This window comes from Mytilus californianus, unplaced genomic scaffold, assembly GCF_021869535.1.
Source record: "Mytilus californianus isolate M0D057914Y unplaced genomic scaffold, xbMytCali1.0.p SCAF_4, whole genome shotgun sequence".
Taxonomy (NCBI): Eukaryota; Metazoa; Mollusca; class Bivalvia; order Mytilida; family Mytilidae; genus Mytilus; species Mytilus californianus.
This window is the reverse complement of record NW_026262690.1, coordinates 60,988,961-61,009,437: the sequence shown is the minus strand read 5'-3', so window position 1 is coordinate 61,009,437 and position 20,477 is coordinate 60,988,961. Positions and strand designations below refer to the sequence as shown.

Below are 20,477 nucleotides of genomic sequence, written 5' to 3'. Positions count from 1 at the left end.
GTTTTGCAGAACAACAATTTATCAATTTGTACAAAGATATGACATGATTTCTGTGCGCACACCGCGTGATTCTGTCAAAAATATAAACACTGGAGAAACCAAAACAAGACCTGTACAAAACAACCAGAACCGTTTATGGTTATAGGGAGTTCCAACCTTAGCCTGAGAGCATTGACACCACTAATCTTAACTTTAGACAGGCAAACAAGTCGGAATTTTGGTAAAGCAATTGTATTTCAATACAGGGAAGTAAGATTAATGCCGTTTCAAATTTTCTACAGGTCCAAAATCACAACGTAGACCGCATTGTTCTATCAGTGAATTACAAAAAAAAATTCTTATTTCATTCATAACCTTTTTTTTTTAACATACACATGTTTACATATTTTTATTTTTTAGAATTCTTTTTTATTATCTACAAGAGTTGAATTATAGAGGCAAAGTTTGATATCAACTATGAGAGTATAATTTCTTGAGACAATGTTTGATATTATCTACAAGAGAATAATTCATTATATAAAGTTTGAAATTATCTGCGAGTGTAATTTCTGGAGAAAAGGTTGTTAGAGTATAACAGTAATCTGTTTACTAATAGTCTCTATACCATAATGAATAATTTCTATACTATAATAAAAGAGACTAAAACGTCTAAACAATGATATACTGAGTTCGTTCTGTTGCTAGTCCATTATTCGTTTACATAGATCCAGTTTACTTTTTCTAATCACTCAACTTATAACTCATAAAAAAAAACAAGACAAGAGTAGAAAGACGGCTCGGTGTAAGAATAATGTTTACGGGTTAGGTGACATGTCTTCCTGTCAACTGCTACCTTGTAAACCAGCACGTTTAAAATCAGACTCAGCGTGATGATCTATTACAAAGAATTGTTTATATTCACATAACATTGATATGTTGTCATCCTGATATGCATGTTATATTCGTCACTGGACGTTAAACACCAATTCACCATTCTTTCAAGTCGATATAGACCTTGTCGCGTGGCTAAGGCATTTCTTTATTGTTGATGATTATATATGTTGTTATCTAGATGTCTGTTTTTTGTGATGTTTGGTTGCGTTCTGGTTGATTCATTCCCGCATCAACTTTATTCACACATCTCTGCGATCTATTTCTCGCATGAATGGACATATCTTGTATCATACTGAACGTGATTTGAATAAGTAATACGAAAAATGTGTTAATTTGGTTGGCCTATCCTGCAATGTGTTACGAAATTGCGACATTTCCATTGGCTATTCGTTAGGCCAATGAATATATCGAAAATATTCCCACAGGACAAAGACAATTTTTACCATAAGAGAAATAGGTTAACAACTGAGAATTAGATATCACTGAAGATACCAGCTCTATATTAAATTTCAGATATCTACGAATCCTATAATTATGCAAAATGCACCTTCATAATTCACTACTTTCTGTACCTTGTTGTCGAATTATAGGGCGCTTGTTGCATAAACATCCAATAAAGAACAGATTGTCTTATTACAGACTTGTTATTCATCTGGGACGATTTAAAATTGCATAAGAAAGAATATTGTTTTACAAATTTCAAAATTAATGATTAATCTTAAATAAAACTTTCGTGTAAGCATGAATTACTATCTGGACATCGACATCGTGTCACCTTATTTGTTAGGTGACGCGTTATCATCTCGTCTAAAGGAGTGGTGTTGAAAATAGCAAAGAAAGTACCTACTGATTCATGTGTCGATTTAGGACAAAATATGGTTGCCAAGTATTATCAAAGGGAATGGTCAGATATAATTCTGTTTAAACTTGTGGTGTGGCAATATAATTCAGGAAATTAAAGTCTACAATTTATCAGAATAATCGATTTTTACAAGACATTATCTGATAATGAACAAATGTATGAAGTTCCGTAAATGGCGACAGTAAGCTAAACCTATATCACACAAATAATGAATTTTTTTATGTACTGCAACGTCAACTTTGACAATTAAAATCCATATATTTTGTAAATCCATTAGTACTAAAGTTGCTTTAACTTGTTTATTCTAAGCCATAGTTTAGATTATTTTATACGGTGAAGTATTTGAACAAACCACCAAAAAAAGTTTTGATGTAAAAGAGACATTAAAATATATACCAATTTCAACCCACTGTCTGAAAATATTGTGCAAATTTTACACCATATTCCCAGCAGTGTAACATCTTACGGAAATGAAAATACAGATATGAAAAAAATGAGCGAGACGTCACGCAACACAGACGTAACCCTGGTTTCCTAGACAAGTGTAAGTGACAAATACAAAATTAATAGCGGTAAATAATTGTAAAGGAAGGTCTTCAGACACCATTAATTGTTTGTTTTGATAACAAACACATGATATGTCAATATAGGATACAAATGAAAGTGAAAATGAGGAAGAGTTTTCAGAGAGAATCTAAGCTGTCAGAAACTTATTATAATGCAAAATTGTCCAATGCAAAATATAAAATGACGAGTTAAAGGCGAATAAAGATCAAAAGCATAAAACCAAGAAAATCATTGTATATTTAATTTAAGGGGTAACTTTTGAATGACTTTTTTCTAATAAAGTCTAATGAATTTTTTGATGTTTGTTGTCTTTTTAAGGTGGTTCCAAAAGTATGGTATCGATATACTGCTAAATCAGGATCAACCATACCAGTTTATAAATTGAAAGCGCCATACTCGACTTCTTCTTTTTTTTTTTAATCGGACACTCTCAGACCCAAAAGCTTCGAAAGTCAAAGCGTATTAAGACATAGGAAGGTATCATGAAAAGTGTGCATAATAAGACGAGACAAGCTGATTATTTTTGCTAAGTATGATAATACCATAAAGTCATCAATAAATTACCACAAGGCGAAGAGAAAACACATACACCATGCCCAAAAGATGAAAGACGAAAAGACAAACAATAGTCCATAAAGCATTACATAGAAAGCCAAAGATACACGAACACTTCTATGAAACCCTTTGGGGGTAAGCAGTTTCTGCTCCACAAGTGACACCCATTGTATTGCTAATGGCAAGTTCAAATTCAGTGTTTAGTCGAATTCAGTTGAAAGTCTTCAATGAGGAAAAGATGTCTAGATTGATTCTTCGACAAATGAAACTTTTCTGTGACACAAATATTATCTTACAGAGCCAGTCCAGTCATAAATGCATTCGTAAAACGACCACGTAGAAATAACTTGAATTCTATTTGAAACCGTTGGCTCATAACACAGAATTTATCAAGATTTATGTTATAAAACATGGTTATTCTAATTATTAGTTGGACAATACCCTTGTGCTCAGCATTGGTATCAGAGTATTAGTTAATTTAGTCTAAGTGTGTGAATGATATTCACTGCATTCCATGCACATTTGTGTATTCACCAGGAATGTTGAGAACCAAACAGCTTGAAATCCAGGTGTATAAATACACTAGTAACAGAAAGTACCAAAAAGAGTTACAAAACAGGTAAAAGGGTCAACTTTCCTAATGGAACGTTAGTTTTGTTTAGTTACAAAACTTATGAATTGAAAATTTATCTAAAAATGTGTAGTAAATAATGTCTAACATTAGTATAAGTTATTGTCATACCATAGTTCTGCTCGTGTGTGGTAGATTATAAAAAGTATTGTTTTAGAAAATTTTAATTAAAATGTTATCCTGCGATAAAACGTGCTTTATTGTCGCAATATTACTTTGTATTATAAAGGAGGGAAATTTCTGTGTTACCGTCACGCAATTTGATTGGTTGCCTTGACAGGGTATAAGAGCCCATATACCCTGTGAACAAAACCGAATATCAGAATGGTATAAATGTTGAAATTAGGACACTCAAGTATAATATAATTGTTTTTCGGGCTTCACAGTGGATATGGTCTCATATTCCCTGTACGCTCAGGAGATATAAAACACTGACAGGGAATATGAGCCTATGCCCCCTGTGATCTCGAATGACATATAATATCATGCTAAAATACTAATATAATTTTCTTGTTAACAATTTACTATTACCACTGGTCATAATTCTAAATAAATCTGTGTTTTGTAATTTTGTAAAGAATAAGAACTTTCTATATTAAAAAAAAAGATTTTGTTTGCTTTAATGAGGTAAAAAATCAGTAGGAAAAAAACTTGTTTGTAAGTTACAATAAAATATGCCAAATGTGCTGCGTTCATGCGTTTTTTTCTCTCTTGATGAACATGCACCAGGAATGCTTTAGGATAAAAATGAATTAATGTATAGTGAGCAATGTTTGAATACAGGCATGAAAAAAGCAAACACAATATAAGGTCAAATTTTCTTGAGGCAGTTACCTAATTACCATAAAAAAAATATGAAATTTATCAATTGAGAGTTTTTAAGAAAGTGCCAAATATATACCAATGCTGTATTTGGAATTTTTTTACGGAAATAGTATCTTTATCAGGAATACCAACGGGAACTAAACAAATAGCCAAACCAATGTAAAAGCTACTGAGTGGATTGGAAACTAAGAATTTGTATAAATGAATATATTAATTAACCGAGAATTCATAAAAATGTATGTCCCAAAACATGCAAGGTTTTCACTGAGCAGAAGGCGAGTGAAACATGTGGCATGTTTTGTGGTTAAAAGCAGTACCAAAGATATTTGTTACATCTTTCCGTTTGACAATAACTACTCATCAAAGATATTATTTGTTTGTTCACCGATGTAATACCCTTCTCAGATCATAGAATTTATTGACTTTCCATCATATTTTGTCAATAAGCACATTTTCTGACAGTTTAATTCCGTGACTACTGATTAATTGCTCTCTTTTTATAACATCTAGATATTATAAATTACAACAAAGTAACTTAAGTATTCAGTATTCAGCGTAGATTTCCCAAAATGACAGTTCTGTTAGAAAAATCTACACTTATATACAGTGTAGCACGAGATTTGAACATATTTTGTTAGTCTGGCCATAAAAGGTAACATTACGTCAGTCACCCAGACGGAATATTAGAAAAACAAAAGCATTATTGCACTTCATGTCTGATAATCTACTATTTATTCATTTGGATATTTGGTAATTACAATTTTATGTCCATTTCTTTCTTCTCCAAGTAATATCAACAAAAATCAGCTACATCAGTGTGACTATGACTGAAAGCAATAATTTCTGCTTTATGCATAAATTCACTAGAATCCATTAATTCCACCAAACGCTGTTAATTCTATAGGACATGTCTTGGAAATTTATTAAAGCTAGAGATCGCATTAAAAGTTTCTTTTGATTTACACAAACATACCATAGCAATTCTTTATGTTATACCATGGCAATTCTTTATGTTATACCATGGCAATTCTTTTTGTTATACTTTAATTCATAGCAAAGGAAAGGTAAATATTTATTTCATAAGGTAAAGTTAGAGCTTTATTTTGAAAATATGAAGGTGTAGCTCGGAAACAACAGATTGTTCAGAAAGTTTTCAAGACGTCTCTAACAGTTGTGCAATTCGAGAAGCCCTATATTTGCCTATAAATTCAAAATTCAAAAGATATTAAAAATCGATCAAATATCTTCTTTAGATGTTCACAAGACATTACTTTGTCAGATATCAGTATCATTTTAATGTTGTCTTGCATATCTGCTTAAGTGTTCAAACTGTATGCATAAATGGAAAACTGCAGTTTTTAAGTCTTTTAATGTTAAGATATGAGTCATAGCCTTACCAAAATATTTTGCTGCAATTTGTCATATACAAGGATGAGCATGTTTTTTGCACGCTTCAGTGTGATCGTCGTGCTAATTCATGACAGTACATGTTTGATTTCTTTGCCAGATTTATTTTATTGATATTATATTACTCAATGGCTTTGAGTTGTGGTGTGATCGTCATTTTGTAAAGAATTGCGCTTAAACCGTTGCTAGGTGCCGTCTTAAGGTGGCTGATGATGATAGGGGTTTTTAACGGCATTGACTGGCTATGAAGCCCTCGCATGGTCGGTAAGGTGGCTACTACTGGAAGTGTTTAACGACCTTGACTGGCTGTTCAGCCCTCGCACGGTCGGCTCGGTGCCCGAAGGCGTTTTGGTGAGCGTTTAAATATTTTTGCAGTCGGACAGGAACAGTTGGAATTCGCCATTTTGGTAGGCGGCCATCTTGGATTTGGTGAGTTGTTTTGGTATAGTTTGTTGACTATTTTGTTGTTTACTTCACAACGGCTGCTTTCAGGGCCAGGTTGGTCAGCTTCGCAGCCCGCTAACCACGATGATGGAGTACTGGTCGATGAGTCTCGGACATAGTAATAACGATGACAGGAAGCATTATCAGGACCAAAGTCGTGAGACAGTGAAATGGCGGTCCATCATCTAACACCTAGGATACAGCCCTCGGACGTCACTCGGCATACCAATCCCCCATCCACAATGGGTTTTGAAGTGAAAGTTGACGCGGGAATTAGCCCTACGCGGATTATAGCCTAACGTAGTCTGTACAGCGTTGGATTGGTTTCTGTCATCGAAAGTAGTAAGTCGTTGATCCATCTAACAGTAAACCCTCATCGAAGATAGCGGGTAAAGGAGAGCTGACCCAGCACGTCCGTTCAGTTGTAATGACTGAGACGTGACTGTGGATTGGAATGGTAAGGTGGCTGGGGTGTCTTCCTCCATCTTAGATTTTGAAATAGCAGATAACAATTGGTCTAGATCTTTAATGAAATGTGCAAATTTTGAGAGTAGTATGTAATTCATGTGTAAGACTTTTCATGTTAATATAGAAAATTGTGTGTTTTATCATATTTACGGCTGTTTTTTCTAAAAAAAAACACATTATTTTTGTTTAATTCATTTTTATTCAACTTTGCCACATAAGGGGATATAACTCATATAGTAAGAGAGATAACTCAGATAAAGTAATTTTTATAATAGAAAGTGTTGTGAATTTACCTGTTTTAATATGTAGCAAGAAAATAAGTCTGGTGACCCCATTTTTACTTTTTCTTATCTGAAAACATGTTATAATAGCTATCTTCTCACATTTTATCTTAAAATTCTATGGTGTAGTTTTCTTTTTATTACACAAAATTGGATTTTTCCATGCATTATCTATACAAAATCTGACAAAATTTTGCACAACCAGTAGCGTGAAAAACGTCCAGTGACCCATACTTTTTATTATATTTTGGAAAAAGCATGATAAAAAGTACATTTTGACAAATTATTTTTAAAAAATCTATGGATTTTGATTGAAACCCCACATCCACCTTAAACTTGCAGTGAGGTGAGAGTTTTTTATGCTCAGTGTTGAACGCCTCACTGTGACTTTGTTATCTTTTTATGTAATGCTGTAGCCTATATCTTATTTTCCGAAACTGTGTCTAAAATTGCCATTTTATGTCAAATATTAAGACTAAAGATTATAGTAATTCAAATCTCGAAAATCGAATAAAAAACGCAAATCAAGGTGACACACAAAAACTGAGAGATTCACATGAACTCAAAAAGTCAGTTTTGACATGTTAGTGACAGCAAACTGATATTACAATTGATATTTCCGAAGAATTATCTATTTCTTTAATTACCAGGATCAGATAATTGTTCTAATTTACCCCTTCTTAAAATCCTATTGTGATAGATCACTGAAAAATTATACGATTTATGATTTTAAAAAAATGTAAAAATAATACTACATTTACATGGTTTCCGGAGATTTACGGAGGCCATCATGACCTTCTTTCCAGTAACGGAATAACTGTTTCACAGATAATTACAGACATGTTCCATTTGTCGTTACAACAAAATCGTCCTCCTTTCCTCAATCACTACGTGTCACCGAATGTAAATGTTGGAATTTTTGTGTTGCCTTGATGTCGACGGTTTCAACAAATTATTAAAGTTTGTGATTATGTTAGTATAAGGGGAAACACTAATTGGTAATTTATGATGTTTGGTGTAAAATATTGTATCTCATTTGAGATTATTTCACCCGCTACATCAGTCATGGACAATAGACTTTGAAATTTTTGCATAGGTACATGCAACGCAGTCGAGACATGTCTCTTTGTCAAAAGTTTACACAAGTAATACGACTGGTGTGTCTAGTGCAGCAAAACATGCTTACTCTTATTTCACTGGTGGTTTTTGGTGGGACTCGTATGCACCAGTTTAATGTGTAGTGTTCTTCATTTCAATTTTTTTTCTTTTAGCTATGGTGAAGTCTTTCCATCTTTGACTTATGGTTTTCATTGTGTCCCTAATGATATAATTTTTTTAAAATTTTGTATGAAATAGAATATTTGAAATTAAAGCGAAAAGTTAAAATGAAATAAAAATTTAGAGCCAATTACATGTCAACATCGTATTACACAGAATCATTCAAAATTAAATATCTAACCATAAACATTCTTTATCCATAATTGTCATCATGCTGCTCAATATCAGCTAACATTTTGAATTTACCACTAGGGAAGTGTTTTTGCAATCATTAGGAAGTGATATTTTAAACGGATTAAGCGCGCAACACATGTGTGTGTAGATTAACCTTTTTAGGCACAATAGTTTCATTTTTTTTTAAATAGATAAAACGATTGAAAGCATCAAAGCCAAAAAAGACCTAAATAGAACAGGCAAAACAGAAAAAAGATAACTTTAATACGGACATTTTATTTGAATGTTAAAGATATCGTTATCTGTTTTTGTGAAAGCGACCTTATGGCTGCAGTGTAACATTAAAATACTGAAGTTAACGTTATCACGAATAATTGAAAAAATACATTTGTGAAGAGGGCATTGGGCCCAAATTAATATTTTTTGATGATTTTCACTAAAGATACTGAAAAAAGTAAAGGAGAAACAAGACATACAATCCTTTGTAATTACATTCAGGTTCCCAATACGAAATGTCTTCTTCAAATCAAGTTACTAAATTATTTGATTGATGTTGGAAAAGTCTTATTATGAAGACGAAACTGTACACACTGTCCTTTTATGTAAGGCGGATTCTTATATAAAAAACACAAACATTGTATTGAAAGTACAGTAAAAGCAAACGCTCTTGTCTCACCTCATTTTCCGAAATGTTTGTGAAAATAGATTTAATTTTGACAAACCAAAGTAAATTCTGATAAAATTGTCATAATCTCTTCATTAGTACCATCAATTTTTTTTGTTGATTTTCGCTATAGGAATAAGAAACTAGTAAAACATATTGAAGTTGGTGAAACAATATTTGATTTGAAAAAAGAGATTTTTAAAAAGTCAAAAATTTTGAAAAATATGAAATTAAATGACAATAACTGGTTAAGGTGTGATTAAAAGAATACCTTGAAAAGTTTTGAATCAAAACGACTGGTATTTCTACATTCTTGTGACGATACAGTATTTTTAACATTATTTCAAATGCTTCGATCTATAAATTATTTTGCACATGAATTATCTTCTACTCATTGTGAAAACTTGCATTTAAATATATTTCCATAAAATAAGTAAAACTAATATGTCGATACAACAGGAGCATACAGAATAGCATAGAGTCATGAAATCCAGAAAAAAAAGATATAAATGCCCCAAATTAATCGGATGTGTTCGGTTCCACAAGCTTTTTTAAAAAATGTTCTTTCAAGTATAGGTAAGTTAGTCAATTATTTATTATAGTGAACTATGTAAAACCAATGTGTCATACAAGTATGTTTTAAAAACAAAAAAATACACCAGACCCATTAGGCCTATAAGATAAGTGTAGAAATTGTTGCAACTAACCTGAACAGTGATTATTTCGCTTTTCTATGTATGGACGTCGAATTTGTCTTAATCTGGAAAAGTCTACTTTCATTCCATATACACATGCACACAAAAGTCCCAATAAATACACTATTATTTCCTGCCGCCCTAACAATCGCATCTGAAACAGAAAATTATACAATTGGTTAAAAAATACTAACAAAAATTTGAAAATCATTCAGATAAATAAATACATTAAAAATAGCTACTGAAACAACAACACCAGCACAAAAAATGATTGCGATGACAACATAATCTTCATAAATAGATTCAAACCTTTACACTTCAAGTAAACGGTACATACAGTCCTTTTTTGAGACTACAGAATAAGTTGTCCCGGTACTTATTAAAACCGCAAAACAACTGCACAATATAATCAGATACCAACCACTGATATCGTAATTATAATGCTTGGCTTATAAATTATTAAAACTTTTAATAAACGATTTTCAGTAATTTTTAAATGACAGCAAAAATATGAAATTATATAATATGAATCATTGTCCTCATGGACTACCAAAAGGTCTGCGATGCATATTTGAAAAGTGCATATGAGATATAAAAATATTAGTTGAAACCCTGCCCCATTGTCATGTGCCTGTCACAAGTGAGGAACTACGTCAATATTTGCCGTATTTCATATCCTAAAGTTTATGGTTATTTGGAGAACTGAGTGTTGATTGCTTGTTACTTTGAAATTTATTTACAACTTTTAATAGATTCGAGACGATTTATAGAGCTTGATACATTGCATTGTTAAAAAATGTATATGGCCCTTTAGATGTGGTTATTTTTGTTTTTAGGTTATTCATATACCGGAAAACACTGCGATAGAAGGGAATCTGCAGAATTCGAGATGCCATGTTTTCAAACATGATATGGGCTATTCTAAAATCCTTATACTTTTAGGTCAAGCTACCACATAGCTTAACAACCCGGTAACATTTCAAGACAAGTCCCGATACTAAGTCGTTTGTAGTTAACAAATTAAAAATTTCTTCTGCAATGTTTGGCTAAGGCTAACTTAAGATCAATTCTAAGAATATTGGTTATGAATTGTCGTCAAATTATTCCTTCTTCGAACTTCGAATCAAGTGAGGTTCAAGCGCTTCTGATGAAGCAGGGAGGTAAAATTTTAAAAGCGCGTATCCTGTCCTGTTGTAAGATTGGTATCTTTTTATGCCCTTTTGGCAGTTCTTTATTTATAGTTTTAACTTTGTTTTGTGATTAATTTCTTTATGTATGAATATTATAAACTTTAGGGAATGATATATGGATTCAAATTAAAGGGTTTAATTGCACAAAGAGGCTGACAAGACAGAATTACAAATACTTCAGCAAATAATGCGGAAAGATGTCATGTTTGATAGTCTTAACTTTTAAGACTGATGAAATAGTAAAATTCCATTGAGTATTTTTCATTGTTGTTTATAAGCATCATTAAAGGGCGGGAAAAATTGAAGTAAAACTGATAATTTTTAACATGCAAAAATTGGTTTTGATTTTTCTTATAAAAAATATTTATATTCATGATCCTGAGAAACCTGATAACTTTTTAATACTATTATATGATTGTAGTAAACATAGAACTACGCCAAAACATGTTTACATATGACTGTACATACGGGTATGAAGTGTTTTATATTTCAAAATATCAAGTAACGAGAAACTGGAAATGCAAATAGCAATATATATATATAATGAATGGACAAGCTAAAGCAAGGATCGAAAGACAGCGATGGTCATTTAATTGCATCGTAAGCATCAATCCCATATTCCATCTAAGTATGGTCAGTTTCATACCATTATGTTGACAATGCCATTGAAACATTAATAACCAAAAAGGCCTGTGAAAAGCTGCATTAAACTATTGATGGATATCAGATACTTTAAGGTCTGCTATTTCTATCAAGCTATTTGTGGTTTCCCTCAACCAGTAATAATGACATCAACAATTCTCGATCTTTCATTCATGTAGAGAAAAGTAATGAGATGAAAGTCAATTTACAGTCTCAATAACGAAATTAACTTTGCGCAGCTTATATACATTGTTTGTCATTGTAATTCACCCCGTATACATTCATCTTTTAAATGTCATTTTCTGCTAAAATGCAAGTACATGAAAACTTAATCGTTTGGTACCATAAAAGATCATTAAAATGGCAGCTGTTTTTATTGTCAGGACCAATTCCATTGGTTCAATTGAGCTTTGTTATTTGATCTGTATTTTAACCAGATTGAACATAAAACAACGTTAACTTTTCTTTTCTATATTGGTCTTACTTGTAATGGGCACCGCTGTCTATTGTGTTGTTCTTATACTATTTTTGAGTTGCTTTATTATATCTACTCAGAAATACAACAGCGGATATTAAACTGCTGACAAAATGATTAGATGAACATCTTTTAATCAGTTTATATTATTTACAAACGATAACTTTTTCACCATTTAACATTAGGCAACTGATATTGACGAACGTGTGAATAAAAAGTCATCAAAGATATTAGGCTTATGAATGATTGATGATTATAACACTTTACTTGTAACATTTCTGCTATAGTTTCTCCGTTGGTTAGTCGCGACAATACGTATGCAGAGCTCTCAATGTTAGAAGTGCTCTTTTGCACTTGCAAAGTTTTAATTATTTCATCATAGGAATTTTCATATTCAAGATGTTAAGATATCAACAGCAACCCTGCCACCTGCACTGCATCCCATTCCCTAGACAACTCGATCAACTATAAAATATGAATGTTGTGCCTTTCCTCGTTGACTTCATTAAGGACTGTTTGTACGGTAAATGAAGTACAGAAGTTTGGAATGGTATACTTGTGCAGCTTATTACAACACATCTTTAGGAAGGATGGCAATGTTACTTCATGCAGCTCATTTGATTTACAACATATTATAATGAAGGCAATGTAACTTGCACAAGAGTTACAGTATTTTTTTTAAATGTTGGATTTTTTTAAAGTAGAAATGGTATTGTGTCTCATCTCAGTCATCTGTGATGCTAGCATAAACCCTGTAAAAGACATTATGTGTTTTCCATTTTACCACAAGAAAGAAATAGGATTATTTAATTTGAATTCTACCTGGCCTCAATCTATTACAATTAAATGAAAATGTCATCTACTAAACAAAGAAACTTACAAAAAATAATCTTGAATTACATATTTTAAGTATCGAATAATACATTTTTTAGGTGACAAACGATATTGTTTCTATTAATTTTTCACCAGTAACTTTTAATTATGCAACACATTTTGAGGATGCGTAGTGTCTCATTACAATATCCATTTTCATATAAATCTTGCTTCGTGCTCTCCAGAGTATTGGGTCCGAATAACTGCTGCAGAATGGAAGTTCGCCAATGAATAGGATTACATTGAACAGTTAGATGACATTTGATAGAGTTGTATTATATGTAATGAAGCATACTTCAATTGCCTTGTACCGCTGTCAACCTGATACAAAGCTGTGGCATTTGTGAATTATTTATCAGGGTTTTAAATCATTTTTGCATCATTTCATTTTTGAAAACTAAATTGAGTGTTGGATATTTTAGTTGCATGTCTAGGCTCAGGGAAAGTCGGATTAGGAAAAGCTTTGAAAAGCATAATTAACTATATATGTCATATCTTTCTTACGGAGTTTGTTTTTTACCCTTTTCAATGACAAAACATCTTTTGATACGTGCAGCATTGCTGTTTTCGAGTAAGATAACAAAATATGCTGCCTATTAACACACCATTATGTAAAATTCAAGTAAACTAATTATCTGTGTATAATATATTTGGACAGTTATATTTACGAAATAATGCAAATGGTATAATTTTGTTGTGGTCAAAGCCGAAACTTACATAGTAAATGCAATATAATTGGTTGGCAATCACTTATTGACTGTAAAAATCGTTTCATTCTGAACAATATGAAAAGTGCATAGATTAACAAAGAGTAGTTAAATTTTCCATTTGAGAACTACAGACATGATACTCGCTCAGCAGGAAGAATAACCAAGAGTACTTTGTTTGATTCTTTCTAGTAATAACATTAGCTGTACCAATTTTATTGCAGTTTGTTCGCACTGCTACAATGAATGTATCTTTCAGAGATGCTCGAGGCCAAAATATTTGAAAATTCAAAACTTATTCAAAATTTAAATTGAAATTTAATGTAACGAAAGAGTGAATTGTATGAAACATCTTTTGGAGTATGGACAAACTTTTCTGGAAGGCGCCGATATCCGAATACTGTTGGCGAACAGCTTGCATGTGCTTTTAAACAAGGTGAACTTCAATGCTAATGGACTTTAACTTTTTTTATTATAGAATAGAGAATGGAAACTGGATATTTGTCAAAGAGACAACAACCCGACTGGCCAAAGAGCAGAAAGAAGCCCAAGGTCTTCAACGCAGCAAGAAAATCCTGCACCCGGAGGCGGGCTTTAGCTGAACCCCTAAACAATAATGTATACTATTTCAGCGAAAAGGACGTCATGACTAAACCCTGAAACATAAACCCTAAAAGACTAACAATGGCTGATTTTGGACAGGCGCAAAATAGCGGCGGGGTTAAACATGTTTTGTGAGATATCAACCCCTCCCTACAGCAATACGCACAGTAAAACTTAGTTTAAAAGAAGTCTGAGTCCGATGTTAGAATACTTAACGGTAGAAACTAAGCAAAATGACAATGATCAAAATAAATCAACAAGTACTAGGCTAGCAGTTACTGACATGCCAGCTCCAGACCCCATTAAACTGATCGAAAGATTATGTCTTTATCATATGAAATTCAACCACAGTCCCTCCCGTTAGGGTTTAGTATCGTGCCATGTATCATGTATGTTTGATCATTTGTTTGACCTATATAAATAATGGAGAATATCAAACACGACCGATGTAAATGTTGAAGTTAAAGTGAAAAAAATGAATCACTAAATATTAACGACTTGTGGGTGGTGCTATAGGAACAATAACAAAGTCAACACCAGAATTTTAATCTTTATAAAACAATTAAAGATGCAAATAAATCTAATCATTCTAATCGAATTCCAAAGTTACGATGAATTCTCTGATATTAGTCAACTACTTTCTGGCCTTCCATGATAATTTAAATTTAAACAGTTCAACAATTAATAGAAAAGGTTCAATTTAATTACTGAAGACTTGTTTAAGTTAATTAGATTGTTTTAGAGTGACGAGGTTTATTTCAATAAGCTTGGATAAACATGACTTTTCCAATAACTGTATGAGAACAATTTTCTTAGATTCATTTGACGTAAAAAGGAATAAATTCTACCATTACCTCACCGCCAGTGTAGGAAATTAAATGGCAACAATACAGTCTTCAGCTACAGACAAATCAGTGTCAATACATTATTTCAAGTGAAGCCGTAAAACATTGGGAGTAAATCTAACAGAGATTTTCAAAGATCTACCTCCAACACCAAATGCTCCAAAATGTCAAAACACATTTTGCATTATGTAAATTGTAAAAAAATACGATGAAGCAACAATATACTTCTCAGAAATTGCCCTTGTATTCTTTGTTATAAGTGATCTTTTAATTTGCTTACCTCCCTTATTGTTCAGCTTACTTATCTTCCAAACCTATACTACCACTATAACACACTGGCTAGAGAAACCCGATATTTAATAGAATTTTCCAAAAATTTAATTATATCTTGAAATGAAAATTAGTAGAATAAGAATAGTTCCAATTTTCCATTATATCAAATCATTAGCTTTATTGAGGCTCAGCTGAACAAAAATTTCATGAAATAGAATTATCTTAAAATTAAGCGGGATTTAAAGCCTATAGTATAGTTGATGATGGCATACGGGTACTTGATCTTTTCTTGTTTCTCATTTTGCAATTATTGGTAGGTATTTCGGCATTTTCCCGTTGATTATAACGACAGCCAGTGTGCACAAATTTTCATAAATCGTTCAGTTAATCAATTAATCCAACTGGAAAGATTTCTATCACATCTGAAATATAATTCCAACACGGGTCTTATAACAAGTGTGTCATGTGGTGCAAACCTTAATTTACTTTTAACGTTTCTGTGTTGCACTTGCTGTTATAATCTGTGAATAGTTTCATTTTGTTTCGAGTGCATTCATTTAGTCATAGTTCGAGTACCTATCTAACTAGTTTTAAAAATATTATGTTAAGGATAAACGTCGAAATTATAAAATGAAAAAGCATGTTATGGAATAGAAGATCGTGATGGAAAGGGCGAAAATATTGTTCGCTTACTATTTCAACCGTTTGTAAAAGGCTATAAGTAACTTCTAACATACAGAATTTACTAAACTGTTTATAAAACGGACGAATACTAAAGTTTATACTTGTAATTATTTACAATTATACGCTCAACTGTTTAACAAAAGATTTATAGTTTGTCAAAACATACGCGCCTGACTTAACCAAATCTATCAACACTGTTTAATGATTCACACAACAATGACCGAACACGTCTAAGGTATTCAGGCTTGTATTTAATTTTTATAAATAATTCACAAAATTTCCATGAAAATCAATAACCCATATCGCAGTTTGGATAACCAGTAAAGATTACACAGATCAGAGAACATTGTCGACGACGAATAATCACGAGAGACTGAGCGTGCATACCAGAAACACCTACCATCTATAATCAAAGTACTGAAGTACTGAACATCGGATGACCACAAGTTCTTGAGGATGGTCAAAAGCACTTGTCTCAGAAAAAAAAAACATATCTCTTTACCTGAAACTGAGGTTAACGTACAGAGATATATTTTTTTCTGAGACAAGTTCGTGCGTGGATGATGAATAAATGACAGGAAATTCAACTTCACCGTAATAACTACATGTATTATATTGTAGTGATACAAATCAGTATACACTGATTTGTTGTTATATAATTATATTAAAATAACACTTACATACATATATGATTTGCATCCATTTGTATATCATTCTATTCTACTATTCTAATAATAGTGCAATGCAAGTGCATGGTGGACACTTTTCTGTAAAAATTCGATTTTTCTAAGATTGGATACGAGTAGGCATTCATATTTTTCCGCAAAAACAATTACAGAGTTACCGGTCCTTCAAAACGTTCTTTGAGATATTCTTCCGCATGCTTTAACACAATTTTTCGGTACGTGTGCATTGATATTATCAATGATTTTTTACTTATATATATATATATATCTAACTACAAAACATTTTCATATTATTAATTTATGTTGTAAACAAAAATATTTTTATCAGTATTCATTGAAGAGATGTATTTATATCAAACGATAAGGAATGTTATTTTGCATTCGTTTATGTGCGCATATTTATCATGTTTATAGATCGGTTACAAACCCAAAACTAATTTACATAATGGAAATCTAGGCGATAGCAATACATCGGATTGACCTCAAGGTCATCGCGATGTAAAAATGATAGTACCACCCCAACCCCTCCTCAAAAGAATTGGATTTCTAGATTACTTTAGACGTCGCTCGGGCATCTCATTTTACAGATATAAAGTATAGAAATATAGAGATGTGGTATGATTACCAATGAGGCAACTAGCCAATCTGGATGCAAACAACTGCATGTCAGTGTAGTCCTTCATCAATGAGCAAAACACATAGCGTATAGTCTGCTATAAAAGGCCCCGGGAAGACAAAATGTGAAACAATTCAAACGAGATTCACAACAAAACAATAAACGAACAACAAATATGACAGACGGTTAACATGCAACGACACTGATTTTAGCAGTGTTTTTATCAAATGATAATATGCTATGTCATGGAATTATTGTTCCCACATTGAACGTTTAAAGAGTTTTTATATCTTGAAGTTGTAAGTACATATGTAATTCCATGTTCTTATAATAAAACATATAACGGACGAAAGAAGCACGGACATCGACAGCAAGCAACAATCCGCAAAAATAACAAAATACTTAGAACGGCTGCGATATCAGACAAAGGAAAGATCAGTACCTTCTACAAACATAGTCAAAATAGCTTTGACGTCTTGTGCGGCTTTTGCAAGACAGCAACCAATAAAAATATAAAAAAGCCGTACAAAACGTAATACCTATTTGGACTTCTATAAACATTAAAAGACACAAACACTTAGGTCGCTCTGTGCTAAAAAACATTGAAAGAAACATATATAGAGTAGATGCACAGAAATGAAAAAAAAAACCATTATATATATGCTTCAAGACATTTTTAACAAATGTACACGCCATGCACATTTTTCAATACAACGATCAGCGGAAACTTAAAACATACAAAAAGCTTATCATGGTTGTTTATTCTTTCAGATTCATACAAGGAGTACTGGGGTGAGTAGTAAATATCGACTGTTTAACGTATATGCAGTGTATTAATCGTGAATCTTTGTTTATCACTATTTCTTCAAGAAACATCTTAGATACAGCATATAGGAAATGAAATATGAAAGCATATCGTAAGAAAGATATAATTTCCGAAAATCACCGTTAAATTCAAAATTTTAATGATTGATTTAAAAAAGTTTATGAATAAGTTGTCAACATGAAATTTATAAGTTCAGTTATAATATTTCCTAAATTGTAAGCTCGCAAATATATCCTATATCCATACATAAAAAAATCTATTAAATATATAAACATCCTTTGCAAGTCACTGACCTAGTAGCGGTCACATCACTAATGCAATTAGTCTTGTCTGAAACATACAGTGACTATAGCGCAAAAACACATTATACAACAATTCAATACAACTTGTCATATCTTAAAAAATAGGAATAAATATTGAGTTACTAAAAAGCTGACACTAATTTCTTATAAAAGACAACACACGAATACGTGCGCAACCTCAGACGAGGTTCTTTACATTGGATATGTATATCAATATGTTTGGGATTATATTTATATATACAAAATTTCAATCATCCCCGTTTTATCTCGATAAGTGAAAACACACAAAATTGAGAGAAATAAGTATCGGATTGTTGCCTCTTTGACACATTCCCCATTTCCATTCTCAATTTTATTTAAATGCAATGATTTCTGATTGGTCAACAAAGAATATAATTACGTTATCTGAATAAGATTCCAGTTGTTCGTTTAATATGAAAATAAGGAGATGTGGTAATAGTTCAACATAATCTGATATCTTACTTAATTGAAAATATTTATTTACTGAAAAAATTCAAAGTAATGTAACGACATGTTTGCATGGGGTCCCTACTTCAATTATTTGACATACTACATTTGATTATGATATCAAGGGTAGTTGATGAGCAACATTCTTTAATCATTGTTATCTAAAACAGCAATTTTCTAACTCCAAAATCGATCGAAATTGTATTTACATTTTTTCTATTTAATATTAATCAAGCATTCGTCATGAATTGCACCCTCGTTTCTGTTATTGAAATGTTATTGAGTGCAAAATGCAACGTTATTAATAAGGATAATAGAAGCTTTAATTGTGTCAATCTGGCATATTGGTCCGTGTCTCTCGAGACTTGTCGTTTTTTCTATCAGAGGAAAGAACTATTTGTTTGCAGCTTTTTATCTTTTTTACATGTCACGATGAACCGTGTTGCGATCGTTTGTACAGTGTCATGCCAGTATATGGTTATATGCTTAACTCATATTTTTCTTTGATTTACCGTGTAGAACTAACATGATAAAAGTATAAGTATCACATTGATTGATTGATTTTGGTTGCTTACCTTCCAGTGGTTAATATTTCATGTATGTTCAGGACGAGTGTATCACATTGAGACAGGGTTCCAGTGGTAAGGGGAAAAACAATAATTCACACGAAATTAACATAGAATATAAGGAATAGCTTATATACAGTCCCTGTCTCTATCTTTAATTAAATTATAAATGCATATTTTTCATTGTTCATATTTCTAATGCACATGGCAATGGACAGACATTACAAATGGCTTTAAAAGAAAAAATGATTAGTTTATGTAACATATCAACTGAGAAAAAACTATTCTAAGAATTTCGGTAAAGAGTGCTATATATTTTTACTAAAGTTGAAACAGTTCTTCACTCCTTATCAACTGCTATCACTCTTTTATTAATACTTTAAAATTCTATTTGACAATAAATAATATTTGTTAAAATGCACACTATAGTTATACTCCCAATGCACAGAGGACTATCGGCCTTGTCATTATTTGTAGGTTATTGCTCTTCGTTGTTTCGAGCGCCACTGACGAGAAACTAGGGTTTTAAAGCGAATACCATTCATCAAGTTTGATGCGATATAATTTAGTATTGTTTCCTTCAAGGAGACGATAATCTCTCTTTAATTCAAGCGTGAAATCACTAATATCATGATTTCAAAAAAAAAGAGGTAATAATGATTAGTTAAAGAGAAGTTATTGCAAACTATATCTCAAATTCTAATATAATGGTTTAATTCAAATTTGCTAAAAAATAAAAAAAAATCTCGTGCTATTTTACTGCTGAATTAATGTTAAGCAAGGTCGGTTGTGTCGCATACAAAATTGCTAATATAAGGCATTATTGACTTTCCCTTCTCAACTCTCATTAGACTGGACATCTAGTGTGTTGACATCATGTCGGCAGCTTGTCCTGTCTACCGATTATCAATATTCTTTTAAGCCTTAAGAACCCAAGACGTTTGACTTTGTACAAATCGAAATCATATGGTAATTACGTTATTGTCCTTTTGGTTTG

The 20,477-nt window shown here is 32.0% G+C and overlaps 1 protein-coding gene across 3 annotated transcripts in view; it reads right to left on the bottom strand.

The window, feature by feature from the left end:
- Positions 1-20,477, bottom strand: part of LOC127698585 (neuropeptide prohormone-4-like) — a 52,115-nt gene that overhangs the window by 6,730 nt on the left and 24,908 nt on the right. Inside the window, exons 1-2 of one of the 3 annotated variants that reach the window (XM_052202101.1) lie at positions 10,034-10,175; positions 9,737-9,878 (exon numbers count right to left, since the gene is read on the bottom strand). In XM_052202101.1, coding sequence (XP_052058061.1) covers positions 9,737-9,878 — 142 coding nt within the window. In that variant the 5' untranslated portion in view covers positions 10,034-10,175. Of the gene's footprint in view, positions 1-9,736; positions 9,879-10,033; positions 10,176-20,477 lie in introns of those variants that run through there. The other 2 variants (XM_052202102.1, XM_052202100.1) reach the window with 2 other exon arrangements.